We start from the raw sequence: 14,566 nt of genomic DNA, 5'->3' as shown, positions 1-14,566 counted from the left end.
GCTTCCCTTTAAATAGTTCTGTCAATGCAATGTCAATTTTAGAAGCGACACCACTGCTGTTCCAGGACATGATCCTGCAAACTCTTATTCACACAGGGAGCCCTGATGATTTCCACAGAACATTTACATTTATAAGGCTCTGAAAGGTCAGGTCCTTAGTTGCAGAGCTCTGCTTAACAGTGACTGACAAATATACAACAAAGTTTTCAGTAGTGCTGAGCTCTGCTCTTCAGGGCAATGACATTTGCAGTATTCACCTGGGCAGCACATTCATTTTCTTTTAGAAGTTACACGAGGCATATAAAATACACTTAAGAAACCATGAAACGAGCTAAAGTGCAGAGATGAAAACACCATGTGAAAACCGAGCTCGCGGCACGAAGCAGAACTTTGAAAAATTAATCTGCCGAGAAGACAGGCTGAGCTTGAAACACAAAAAGAACTGCTCAGCTGTGCCACGACAAACCCAGCACGATCCAGCCCCTTTGTTAGCAGCATCCTCATCAGCGGAGTGTGCCGGGGGGGAAAGGTGCGAGCTCTGAAGGGAGCGGTGCTGAAGGACAGCGCTCCCCAAAACCACCCAAACCCGGCCGGTCCCTCCGGGGCGGGCAGGGGATGTGGCTCAGAGCCAGCCCGATCCCTCGGGGCGATGTGGGAGACGGAGGGAGGGAGCGCATCTCTGCCCGGGGCACGGCGGCCGGGGCTGCTCCCCGCGCAGCACAAAGCGGGCACAGCGCGGAGCGGGCTCGGCGGGCAGGGCAGGCACACAAAGGCGGCGCGGAGGATGCTCCAGCCCCGCATCCCTCCCCTCCCCTTCCCGGCACTTACCTTCAGCAACACAAAGAGCCAGAGGAGACAGGAGCGGGCCCCCGGGGCCCCCCGCCGGCGGCGGTCGGGCATGGGGGAGGTGCGGGGGCGGCCGGGCAGGGGGGGCTGCAGCTCCGGTGCCCCCGGGAGCCCCGGCTCTGCCCCCCGCCTGCCTCCGCTCGGCTCCGAGCCGTGCCCGGCAATGGCGAATTGCGGCAGCATCAGGCGGCCGGCGGCGGCGCCGACCTCCCCTCCGAGCGGCGCATCCTGCCGCCCCCCGCCCCTTTTATTTGGGGTTTGCGGCGGGGAGGGGAGGAGGAGGAGGAGGAGGAGAAGGAAGAGGAGGCGACGGCGGGTGGTGTCTCCCCTCCCTGGAGTTTGGGCGATCGCGCCGCTCACCGGCTCCGGGAGCGCCGGCTCCTGCAGCCCCCGGCGGAAGGCGAGGGATGGGAGGTGATGGAGATGATGAAGACAGGAGTCGCCCCCGCACCGCCCTGCTCTGCCCCCGGCCCCCCTGTCCCCCAGCAGCTGCTCCCCGCGGGTAGAAACGCATCCTCACCGCCGCTCACCACCAAGCCCTCCCCGATGTCTTCTTTCCTGCCCCGCCGCCATCGGGGGGACAGAAATGCCCCCAGCATCCGGGGGCATCTGGTGGGGCAGGGAAAGGAGAGGCCGGAGTGGCCCTGGGAGGCGGCTGGAGCTGCAGGGGCTGTTACCCAGCTGGTACACAAGGCAGAACGTCCCTGTGGCTATGCTCGTGTGTACAGCTCTCCAAATGTTCACCCTGCAAGGCATGGAGAGCTCATTCTGTCCCACAAGATACTCGGGCCCAGGGGTACACTGAGAGAGAACTCAGGGCACCTCCCCTGCCACATCTTCCCCCCACATCCCACCCAGCGATCCTGCAGGGATCTCCAAACACCTCAGCAAGAGTCTTGCTTAAGATGATGTCTCCAGAAAAAAACAAAACCAAACACTTAGAGGAACCTAAACAAAATCCCAAAGTACTTAAACACCTTCCCCATTCAACCACCCCGATGAAAACAGTCTTTCCAAAATGAGAAACTACCTCAGAATCTGGTTTATCACAGACCACACTCTCACACAGGTATAAATCAGGATGCATCCTTGGTAACACTACCAGAGTTATAAAAAAGGTAAATTCAAACAAAATAGGGTTGCAAGTGTAATAAACAGCTGTGTCTGGGGTGTTAAATTTCAGAGCAACTTTGGGTCTAAGTGTAGTGCCCTTACTTAGAGTAATGGGCCACCACATCACTCTTGCTTCAAAAAATAAAGTAGTGGCTAAAAGTGGATTCTGGGATGGTTTTCAGATTTTCTAAATCATTTAGGCAAGATGAGCTCCACCACAGTCTCGCGGGAATGTCCTTTAAACCAAACAATTACAAAGCTGTTTTCTACCAGCACTGCAAAATTGGACAATAATGAATCTGTGTTTCAGAGCCCTGCTCAGCTTATATATGGCATATTTTTGATTTTCCTTATAATCTGGACACTCAGTCAACAAAAGCTTGATTTCAAAGTGGCCAAAGCCAGAGAGGGATGTGCTTATTTTGTACTGAAATGGGCCCTTGAGCAAAGATTTGCCACACTTGACGTGGATTAATCCAGAAAGCAAAGGAGAAAATCAGGCCCCATGTAGATATTGGCACAAAGCCTAAATTTAGAAATCCAAAAGGCAAATGCTACCCACATGTTCATTTATAAGAAGCTGGGGACATTACAGATATATTCAATGCTACCAGTAAAGGACACAGACTTCTCTTGGGTGCTCACTATTCTGTTAGTGCTTGAAACTTATCTGAAATTGGTATGTAAGGGGTTAACCATAAATTTCCTTCAGTAGTATTCAGGTTTACAATTAAGAGAGGTTATCTGAAAGACAAAGATGTGAATTTCCTTAGGAAACTAAAATTTTGCCAGTATTTGAAAGCTGTAGGTGGAATTTTTGGCTGGGAACCTCTTGTTTATTAAGTAAATTGGACTTAAATGATTTTTGTCCTTAGGACTGTATTTTATGCTTCTTTCTTCTCCAGTATTCCACTTATTTACAAACATTTAGACATTAAAATGATGATGGCATAAGCAAGGCTAAAGATCAAAGATATTTAAGAGGAAAAAAGAAGTATAAAATTCTAGTAGCATTTTAGCCTCAGGACAACACTATTGGAATCAAAGAGAGTGAACAATAGCTGAAAGAAGTGAGAAACATTTCTGCAATGAAACCTTCAATAAAGTACCAAGGTAATAAAGTTTTCTGATCTAGCTGTTGAAGCTGAGGAAAATGCAGCCAAGAGAATTCAAGGTTGCATCTTCTTTAAGTTATGGGAGTATGGAATTATTCAACTTTTTCAAAAAGGGCCAGTGCTTTGGAAGATTCCAGTTTGTGAATAGAACATAATCTTTCAGAAAAAAATACAGAGCAGAGAGGAAAAAAGAAGAGGATCTATGAAAACAGAATCACCCTTATTTGTTTCTAGAGTCTAAACAATAAAAACAGCCAGACTATTAACACACCAGGAAAGCTGTAAAAATAGAGACAATGAGATAACTTTTATGTACTCATGGAAGAAGAAACAGGGTAATTTGTGAGTGGTCAGTTAGAAAAAGATACTGATGCTCTATAACCCTCTGCATGGGCCCAGAGGAAAAGGAAGTGCTCAGCAGGATACCTCACAAACTGGAATTTCATTTATTTGGATGAAAAACACACAAGCATTTGAGAAAAATTTTTAAAACAAAAATCAGGAAAAATGAGGAACATTTGTTCTGGCATCAAACAGCAGCTTTTTCTGAATCAGATACTGGGATGTTGGCAATTTGAACTAATTTTTTTCCCTCCTCTTTTCTTTACATTCCAGAAACCTGAAAAAACTCTTCTTGTCAGAGCAGAAGGTGGAACATGTTCCCAATTACTAAGACAGCCCTGTGCAAGGAGTCAGTGAAAGCCCTGACCTTGGCTCTTGTGGAGCTCCTGCAACACAGAGCAAGCTCACTGGCCACAGAGTCCCTCACTCCATGTAAAACTCCCCTTCACTCACATAAAACTGACACTTGTGGAGCTCTGCCACCTTTGCCCAGAACTCATCAAAGGTCATTTAGGGCACTGCAGACCATCCTGAGTTGGAAGGGACTCACAAGGATCATGGAAGCCCAACTCCTCCAGTACAGCACGGACTCATGGCAAGACCTCATTGCACTAAGAACAACTCTCATTTTTCCTCCAGGATCTGTTCTACTTGGAAAATATCCTAATTTTTTCTTGGTCTATGACAAACTCTGGGCTGCAGTGGACACCTGTCTATTATATTTCGGTTGCCCCCAGATGTAGGAAGGAATGATGAATCTGACTCCATGTTCTCAGAAGGCTAATTTATTGTTTTATGATCTATATTATATTAAAGAATGCTATACTAAACTATACTAAAGAATACAGAAAGGATACTTACAGAAGGCTAAAAAGATAATAATGAAAACTTGTGACTCTCTTCAGAGTCCTGACACAGCTTGGCACTGATTGGCCAAGAAATCAGTGAAAACCAATAAACAATCACCTGTGGTAAACAATCTCCAAACACATGCCACACGAGCAAAACAGAGGAAAAGCAAATGAAATAATATTGTTTTCATTTTTCTCTGAGGCTTCTCAGCTTCCTAGGAGAAAAATCCTGGGCGAAGGGATTTTTCAGAAAATGTGAATGTGGCTTAAGGGACTTTGGCTCTCTCTGAATGCAGCTGGCAGAATCACAGTGAAGCAGAGAACTTAGAGCCTGACAGAGAGGTGCACAATGTGGTATTTTGATACAAAGTCCTGTCTCTACTCACTTGATTTACTGTAAAAGCTGGGCAGGAATTATTTTTTCTGATAATGATAATTATTTATTATTTATTCTGACGTGCAGTATGCAGGAACATGATAAAGTATTTCAAGGCATTATTAGGACACAGCCCTAGAAGACAAAAATGGTTTAAGGAAAATCCTCTTGCATTTTGAGAGCACCACCCCCAAGGAGGACTCCACATCAAACACAGTTTCAAGAACTTCTCAGGTAGCTCATCACCCCCTTGAAGGCTGTGTTAGTTACAGTGCTAGAGCTTTACCTTTATTTAATGGCCTGATGAATTAAAACACTTGTGTGCTTTAATCAGATATTTAATTAATGTATCATCCTAACTAAACCAGTGTTAGTTACCATATATCACCCTAGATTATCAGAGAAAAATAGAAATATAATGTTTCATGGTTTCAAATGTTTCTATAAATGTTCCTGCTGATAGCTTATGTGGACTTGATTTAAGGTTTATGGTAAATTCTCCCCTTATCCCTGAAAACCCCAAAGCAACACTCTGTCAGATCTACCAACTTTGCCTGGCCTAAGGAAAAAAGCTGTAAATTAGCATTTATTCCTAGCTGCACTATAAACCCAGATTTATGTGAAGATTTACAGGCCTCAGCAAGTCTGGATAAGCATGACATGAAAGGAGGTTTATAAAAAAAAACCCACTCTAAGTAAAAGTCATCTTGGTCCATGAAGTTTTTGAAGCAAAGTTATTTTTCAGTGAGAAATGCTCTTATGAAAATAAAGTGTGGATCCTTCTTAAATGTATTCTCACCTAAAGTCCTTTCATTTCAATGACAGCAGTGGATGAAACAATAACAAAAACAAGTGCAAAGGGTGGCTAGAATAATGTACATGGGTTGGCACTTAGTGTTCAAGTGCAAATTTATCTTGGATTTCAGTTTGATAAGTACAGGCCCTGTGACTTCTAAAAGTGTGCCTCCCTAACAAACAAGTTGTCAGTTTTTTAAAACAATCTGTCTTTTCATAACAAGAATGATTGACACACTTCAGATGTGCAAGCTGATCAACTTCCAGACACTTATTAGTCTTTCAGTGCAGGAGAAGCAGTGAACTACCCTGCAAAAGGTCATTTCCCTTTTTAAAGCAGTCAGAAATCTGTTCTTGACATTGAATCTTTTCCTCATAAATAAGCACATGAAAGATTTTTGTCTGATGTTTCTTTCCTTTAGCACTGAAATGGGGTATGGAGAGGCACCGAGTTGGTTTTTGTGGGTATTTTTTTTTTTTTTTCCAGAAGGGAAGGAATAAACATATCCACAAGGCTGATAAGATTATTTAACATTTAAACAGTGTATTCCACTTTCATTTATCTGTCCCAGGGTATCTGGATGCTACAGGATGCCCGAGAAACAGATTGAGTTCTGTGAACATAATTCTAGATAAAAAATATTCATATATTTACCTTTCTAGCAAGTTATTAAGTATTTGACCAGCCCTGTCTGTTATCAAAATGTCCCTTTTACAGTTCTCTCTCCAGTCTCAGCAGATATGGTTGGGAAAAAAAAAAATAAATCACTGCACTTTCTAACTGTTCTTATTTTGTATTGCAACCTCAGTGTTTCCTTCCAGATGGGACCTGCTTCTCCATTTTTGTCTATGATCTAAGCAGGCCAAAGGCTGGGGAAAGAGGCAGGCTGGGAATTTCTCACTGTCTTCAGCAACTTCTAAAGCCATAGAAGTTGAAAAAAGTGAAAAAAAAAAGTTATTTTATTTCTGCTTAAGATGGGTATTTCTTTCTGCTTTCTTGGGGGTAATTCTCAGTAATTCCACTGTACTTTACATTGCAGAACCATCCAGCCTTTTTATAAAAAAAAAAAAAAAAAAAATTGAAAATTGAGCTCCAGTCAGCCAGAGACTTTTATCACCTTTCACCTCTGAAATATACTGACTTCCTCTGACCCTCGCAGGCCCTATTGATTCACAGAAATCTGACTCATAGTTACAGGAAACATTTCTCTCCCCAGAAATTGACAGCAGGAGCTGAAATTTTGCACGGATAACATCCTTTTCTTCCCTGGCATCTGTGCTGATATTTTTTTCTCTCACTCCATGGTTTGGGGGTACCATAACCCAGTATAAAAATGCATGCCTTAAACCAGTGCCTTTTCACTGCCATTTCCCAAATGGCATCACTAAGCAGGCCTTTTCACTTCAGATATATTTTTATAGTTTCAGAAAACCCCAGCTGATCAATCAGGCAACAAGAGCTGACTAAAGCAATCGGTCACAACGTTTGATTAATTGTGCCAATTACTGGGCACTCAGAGTAAACAATTTCAAAAGCAGCCCCGTGTGGAAAGTGGGCCTGCAGCTATGTGAGAATGGGGAAAATGGCCTAGAATCATAAATGTATTCATAAAAATCCCATTTCATTCACTAACAATTTACTTCCTAGGGGGTAGATTTCATTCAAAGGAGAGAGAGAAAAGAGAAGATTCAGCAAATATGTTATTGGCATAGCCAGGTATTCTAATCACCAAGGAAAGGAGGTTGGCAGGATTTAAGAGAATTTTACCTATTATATGGAAATAGCAAGAAAATCTGTAGATTTACCAGCTAAGGCAAAAATGTTTGTTATCAAACTTCAATCTTTAGCATTCCAAAATCTCAGGGATCAAAAACACTGTTAAACACAAAGAACACAATGATGCATGATATTTTTTTTTCTTTTGTGCCTTCCCGTACATTTTATGTGGGCTCATTCCAGAGTACTTGAAAGATATCCAAGAGTAGGTAGGGAAAAAAAAATCTTTTTGAAACTTAAGTGTTAGAACATCTCCATAAAATTCCCCCTCCATTTTTAGACCCACTACACAGCTATTTGGATGATGTTAATTAAAAATAGCCCACTTTCCTTCTCCATGATCATCTTTCACAGACTACCCAGTTTACATAAATTAGCACACTAATATGTCAAACACATCAATTATGAGCTAACACACTCTCACACTAATAGGATTTGCATGTTTTACTTCAGCAGACATAGGATGCCTTGTTTTTTGGAATGCAATTTAATATGATTGGGCAGCCAACTGTGTCTTCTAACAAACACAACTTCCACCTCCAGGAATGATCCTTCAGAGCCCATATAGGAAGAGCTGGGTGTGAAAACATGCCAGGACTGGGGTTTGCTCTGCCTGCCCTGATACCTTGAACAAGCCTTTAAATGGGAAGAGAGCCAGCAGAGCAGAGCACGGCAGCCAGGTTGTGGAAACCCAGGGCACTGGGAATATTTCTCTGTCTGCTCTGGGGTGGAAACCCAGGGCACTGGGAATATTTCTCTGTCTGCTCTGGGGTGCCCTGACCCCCAGGGGAGCACTGACTCTGACCCTCATTCATGGAGAAAGTTTCCTACACTTCAAGATAGATTGGAATCCACAAAAGTGTGAAATAGATTGTAGAGAGCAGTGTAGGTGCATCACTTGGTGAGAAATTGAGGTGTTGGGATTTTTAGTGTGTTGTGGATGGAAGCAAGATGGAGGGCACAGGGTGTTGTCCTGAGTTTCTCCTTCATGCTTCTTCCTTCTTCTTCGTGGGTTTGGTGGCATTTTGTAATTGGGCAGAAAAGTCTGCATTGGGGGCTCTTTGGGATGAGTTACTGGGTTAAAAGGGGAAATAATCTAGGTGCCAGTTCTTAATTGGATAGTTTAGTCTTAAAATACCTTGGAACAAGAGACTGTTGGCCATTTTGTGCCTTGCTGCTGAACTCACAGCAGTGAGACTGTTTTACTGAGAAGAAATAATAAACACCTGAGTCCCAACATGAATTACAGTCTCAAGTGCCTTCAATCCAGACCCAGAGAAACCAACAACTGGTACTGTCACACAGGTAGCTGTGCTGTCAGGGGGAGTTAGCAAAAGCGGAGCCCTAAGCTGATACCTTCAGCTCCTGTGTCTTAAAGGAAACCATCTGATGCTCCAAGTTCACTACAAGGCAGAAGGGATTTTACAAGTAAAAACTCCCATTGGTTCTGAAGAGAACCCAAAGTTTGAGCTGACAAAGGCTAACTAACATGCTGTCTTCTGCCCTGACCCACATGGTCCTTACAGGGTGGCATTGAATTCTACTGAAAGGGTGTGGGGATATATTGTACTTCAGAGGCACTTCAGAGCCTCGAGGCTATCAGGCTCCAAGGTGGAGGTGGCAAAAAAAAAAAAAAATAGAAAATCCATCACTGCTAGCAGTGTGCAAATGAGTGCCCACATTAGCTTAGCCAAGGTTATCAAACCCATGACAAATATGGGGTTCGCTTTCTTATGCTTCCAGACAACCCACAAATCTCAAAGTGCCAAATGCACTAAACTGCTATGAAATTAGAGTCACACAAAACTCCATGCAACAATGAAACCCAGAACAATCTTCATTTCCATGGCATTTTTGTCGTAATTAAAAATATTCATAGAGCTTTACAAAGCATGAAATTACCTTGGCATTTCCATATCACAGAGTAGAAGCTTGGCATTAGCTCGGGGTGAAACCCTGGAACACATCAAACACATCCACAGAGCTGCTCAAACGCCTGCCCAGCACCTTGGAAACTGCTGGAGTGGCCCAGTGCCTTTGGACAAGACAGCTCTGACATTCTCTGTCAGCTCAGGAAAGCTGCACAAAGCAGGAGGTAGATCAATAGCACAGAAAACATCAGAATGACATTATGGGGACTTTGAGAGAGGTAATGTGTTTCCAAGCATCATAGCTTCAGCTGCAATAATTAAATGTGGAGCCTTGCTAAGACTGCTGGCTGATGTGACCCAAATACATACAGAGGGCTAAAAACACCCACCAAAACCAAAGGCAACTAGGTGCATTTACTCCCAAATTTTGGGATAACCAGAAGCAGCTAACAAAGGGTCCATGAGGTTTGATGTACCTTACACTTCTATCCAGCAAAGAAAGTGAAAATGAAGTTAACCAATAGAAATGTGGGAAGAGCTGTGACTGCTCCCTGACAATGGCTTGCTCTGTTAGAGCATCACATTCCTGTAACAAATGTCCAACTCAAGTCAGTGGATTAGTTTACAGGAGAAAACACCTTTTATTCAGAGTAAAATCTTCAGAACTCGCTCCCTGGAATTCATGGGGTGACACTGAAAATAATTCATATACATTTCAAGAATACTTCAGCTTTGGGATTTGTTGTAATAAGTCACCTAACTCCATTTTCTTCATGCAGGAAAATCCAATTCTTTATTCACACAACTCATTTTATACAGTTTTTACAGGCCTCATGTGCAACTTTAATTGGTTAGCAGCTTTCTTGCCGTTGATCAGTAAGAGATATTTTACTTCTCTGTCAAATCTCTGTATTCTTGAATTGTTTACATATTTTCTTCACTGATTCTCATGGGACAGATTTCATGTTTATGCAGGTGCTAGTTGTTTTTCTCCCCTAGAATTGGTTGTTGTGTTAACAAACTACTCATACCAAGATTGTTTTTGCATGGGAACTTGCAAAGTACTCAGCTGCACCTAGAAGTGACAGGCCAACTATTAATTTAGCAGAGCAGGCCTGATCTTATGAGGCCTTTCTTTTATAATTTCCCTACCTGTCTGCTACAGGGATTCCCACCCATTTTCAACCATCCTGATGCAGCCAGCACAATACACCCTCCTCCCAATCTCCTTAGATACTTGCTCCCAGGAATTTCACTCAGATCTGCTCCTAACTTGAGGAGCTTTCTGAACTTGGACAGCTTGAAATTAAGATGGCTCCATTATTCCAGCAGCACCCACAAATAGCAGAAAGGCACAGGTACATGCTGGGGCTCTGATTACCAAGGCACAAATTTAAGCAGCATTGTTGCAAATGTCTGACCATGACAGCCTGTGTTAAAAAAAGAAACAAGTCTTCAGTTCCTGTCCCATCACTGAGTGAAACAACTATGATTGTAATATCAAGGTGGGTTTGAATGCATTGCCATCAGAGTAATTCTATTTGACAGAGATGAGAAATGGGATCCTGTTATATACGGCAACACACTTTATTACAGAAATCAGACTGTGCTACAAGAAAAAACGAACACAACATATTGAGGTCAACTGAAATTACTGCAGAAAAGAGGACGAAACTAAAATGATAGACAACACCCAGATGAAAACACAGATTTTCAGGGTAATTTTCAGTGCATTCTAAGTCTCAGAGGCTTATCTGCAAGATTTCTGTCAATCATCCTCAAAGCACTGATCCATCCATCCTGAATCAAGGTATTTTATCATTTTAAGGTGCAATATTGATTCAAGTAGTCACCATGACAGTAATCAGAAAGGTGAAGCTGGTTACTCTGCCAGGAATAAGGTTTATTGTTGCAATTACAGGAATAAACATTGCTGGACAAAGGCTGAATAGATCTGTTTCTTCCAGAGCAGAGTAGACATCAAAGAGACACAAGACAGCAATGTTCTTATCACTGAGATGGAATGAATAATGTTGGAAAATGTATTTTTAAGAAAGGAGATAGTAATGGAAGTGAAAGTAAATTGAAAACTTCCTGCTAAGATCATCATCCATACACTGGATATTTAAGGTGATGCTTACTCTGAGCAAGCCCTCATGCAAGAAACATGATCAAGCAGGAGTCTGGCAGAGAGCCTGAGGAGCAAGCAGAGCCCTTGTTGAGCAGCAAGGCGCTCCAGCCCCCAGAATTCAGAGGAGACAGGAGCTGCACTAGCCTGATGTGGCACAGAGCTATTTGAGGCTCACATCAATCATCTTTTGCTCTTCCCCTCCTTCCCATGCCCAGTGCTGTAGGAATCCAGCACATGGATCTCAAACACCCTATTTTTCCAGACTGTTTTACATTAAAACCTCCCCTTTTGCCTCTACCTGGGCACACCTGTACAAATATTGCTGTCTTCGATGGATTTAATGCTTTCTACCCATTTAAACTTCTGTTTTAACCTTATTTTTATTCCCTATTCTTTAAGTAAGCTGACCTACTTAATCACTTTCTTTTTCGGCTCCACTAAGTACCACTTATTAGTGTCTGTTAATGTCAAAACACACTGCAAGCTTTTATTTTTCTGGCACGTTCTCTGCACCCATAAAGCAAAATAAAATCATCAGATGAGAACAGGATCAGTAACCAGCTATTCTTAGCCCTTTACATGCAAATCTGTAGACTATTATTGCACTCATTTTTAGTACAAGCTCTCCAATAACTCTGTTGTGGAGGGTTATCTTCTGATGGGGATGTTAGCATCAATATAATCAAGTCAGCATAATTTTCAGTCAAAATGCATAAAATTAAAGCACTATCAGATCACACTTTGTTTCCATACAATTTAACCTACAGCAAGCAATATTTTGACTTTCCTTTTAGCGCGGCAAAGAGCTCCACAAAATTAATTAATTAAGCCTTAAAATCCCTCTCCCCAACAGGAAAGTCTTATTATCTCCATTAAACAGATAGGTAAGCTGGACTCAAACTGTGTCTAATGACTTGCCTGACTCAATGACAAATGCAGGAACAGAGCCAAGAAGTTCACTTTCCCAATTTCTCCTGCTTTATCACTGAAAACCATTCTCTGATTCAGGGTAAGCACTCATGAGCTGCCTCAATATGTGTAGTTAGTTAGGCACATAAACAAATTTCACTGTATTTGTCTTTTGGTCTTCTGTAAGAAAAGCCTCCATCAAGTCATGTTCTAATTAATACAGGAAGATGGTCAATAGAATATGTTGACATCAAAGCTCACATTTGCTGATAGTATAAGCCATCTCATTAAATGGAAAGAATTAATTATAAAAGTTTATCAGTGTCAAGTTCTGAACTACAGGCTCCCAGAGCAGTGAATGCATCATTGTACCATGTTTGAACTAATTTTCCTTTGCTGACAAAGTCAAATATGAATGTGACAATGTTTATGAACTATAAAGCTTTTCCAAATCCATGCATTATTGTCTGACTCAATTTTGCCATGGTAAAAAAACCAATACAAGTGCAGCACCCTAAATTAGACTGGCTGTGAGCAATACAGTGTGCATGTAATATCCATGGTAGCCTTCTGAATACATTAGTGTCTTGCAGCAGAATTAATTAAATTGGTATCAAAGATAACTCTATTGCTTCATATTTTCCAGTGAGTAAGGAAAACCCTTCAATGAGTTTAAGATCCCCTCAGGAAAAGGAATGTCATTGGGAACTAATTGCTGTTAAAGCAGGCCTGTGCAGAACTCAGTGAGATTTAGAAAGAGCATCACTGAATTGGTGGGACATGGTTATTAATTCCTGGTGCTCAGGTTATTCCTTGTGCTGAGAGGGACACTCAGAGTTATTCCTCTGAAATGAGAGGAGTGGGGCAAGGGGAGACATTAAAGATTGAGAAGGAACTCACACACACCAGGGTATCGATGTGCAACACACTCACCAAGTGCCACACAAATTGACACTGACAGTAAAATTCTCCTCTCAGCAGCACCAGCCATAATGTCCCCCTGGACCTTGTTTGTGGGTGAAAATAAAGCTAAACATTGAGCACAATCTTCCACAGCACACAAAACCAGTTTGAATGGCTTTGCCTGATGGAGTCTGGGCAGAGCAGATGCATTTGCAGAGCCCTCAGGCTCCACCTCAAGATTAGGCAAAAGAAGAAGGAAAATAGAAAAGCTACCTTTGATTTTACACAATTACAGGGCAGAATCTCAAGACATAACCAAAACCCAACAAATTATTTTTTTCCCCATGCAAATATTTAAATGGGAATAATTCTGTAAGGAAATGTGGGCACTGAGAAAATATAGAGTTAGCTGCCTCAGCTACAAGACTCTGACTAAGCTTGAAGCGAGCTGGATCCAGGGTTTGGGCAGTGTCCTATTTCTGGCCCTTGTAAAATATGGCTAATTTGAGAAATTAGATTGACATTTACCCCTTCACAGGCATTTATTGGAGTAAAGCTTCCAACAAGCACAAGTGGCAATGCATTGAGAGGTTAAAACAGGATCTGTGTGAACATGGGTTACTTCACATTATGAAAAAAACCCAATAATGTGGAAGGTGGTAAACAACCTAATTGCAATTCAGAATCTTAATGATATGTTATTTTCACATTACAGACTATTTGGAAACAAATATGTAAGAAACAGGCAAGTATGCAACTCTGCTCAGTGTTTAGTTTCAAAAAAAAATCACAGTTTTGATTTTTCCTACAGAAAAATAAATTACTTGAGTAGGATGTAGGGGTGGGGGTGGGAGGAAATAATAGGAAGTGAACATGAAGAGCTCAGAGACCAGCAATGCTGGTCTCTCCCACACAAATTAAAAATAAGATGAAATTAAAAAAAAAATCATTAAATCCCTGTACCCTATCCTCACCCCAATCACTGGAATTCTCTATCACAGCATCTCAGTGCATTCCTCCTCCCTCTTTTACACTGGAGCTTGTCACTGCCACACTGAATTATTCTGCAGAGTACAGAGAGGGTTACAGGGAAATGCTCCACCATCAGCCCAGTGCTGGGCTCGCCAATACTGTCAGCAGACTTGAACAAAATTCTCTGAAACATCGCCACGCTGTGGCAACTCAAAGTATAAGATTTTCCATTCTCTATTGAACAGGTAAGCAGTTTTCTACTGCTGTAAAATCTGGTTTTAAACTTTATGGAAGATAATGTTAAAAAGAGAAAGATTTCTGGCAAAGAAATAGCTTCAGTTATGATATAGGAGAAAAAAAAAAAACCAAAACCCAAAACCCCTGAGAAGCAGCATTACATCAGTGTACACAGCTTTAAATTCAGTGATTCCTGATTTCAGCCTGCATCATCTCTCAGTCTTAATATTATCATAATGTAGTGCTTTCTATAGGAGAGAAAAGAGAAACCACAGCTATAGAAAGGGACCTCATGAGATTTCAAACAGTGAGGATGATGAGATCCTTT

General features: G+C 42.0%; 1 protein-coding gene across 2 annotated transcripts in view; it reads right to left on the bottom strand.

Moving 5' to 3' along the window:
* The window catches only part of PTPRO (protein tyrosine phosphatase receptor type O), a 148,617-nt gene extending 147,457 nt beyond the window's left edge, over window positions 1-1,160 (bottom strand). For both annotated transcript variants that reach the window (XM_036401773.2, XM_036401774.2), the window contains exon 1: window positions 829-1,160. In XM_036401773.2, coding sequence (XP_036257666.1) covers window positions 829-1,029 — 201 coding nt within the window. In that variant the 5' untranslated portion in view covers window positions 1,030-1,160. The remainder of the gene's footprint in view (window positions 1-828) is intronic.
* Window positions 1,161-14,566: the final 13,406 nt, after the last annotated feature.

This window comes from Molothrus ater, chromosome 5 (assembly GCF_012460135.2).
Source record: "Molothrus ater isolate BHLD 08-10-18 breed brown headed cowbird chromosome 5, BPBGC_Mater_1.1, whole genome shotgun sequence".
NCBI lineage: Eukaryota > Metazoa > Chordata > Aves > Passeriformes > Icteridae > Molothrus > Molothrus ater.
Note: the sequence above shows the minus strand (reverse complement) of the source record. Positions and strands in the feature narration are given on the sequence as shown.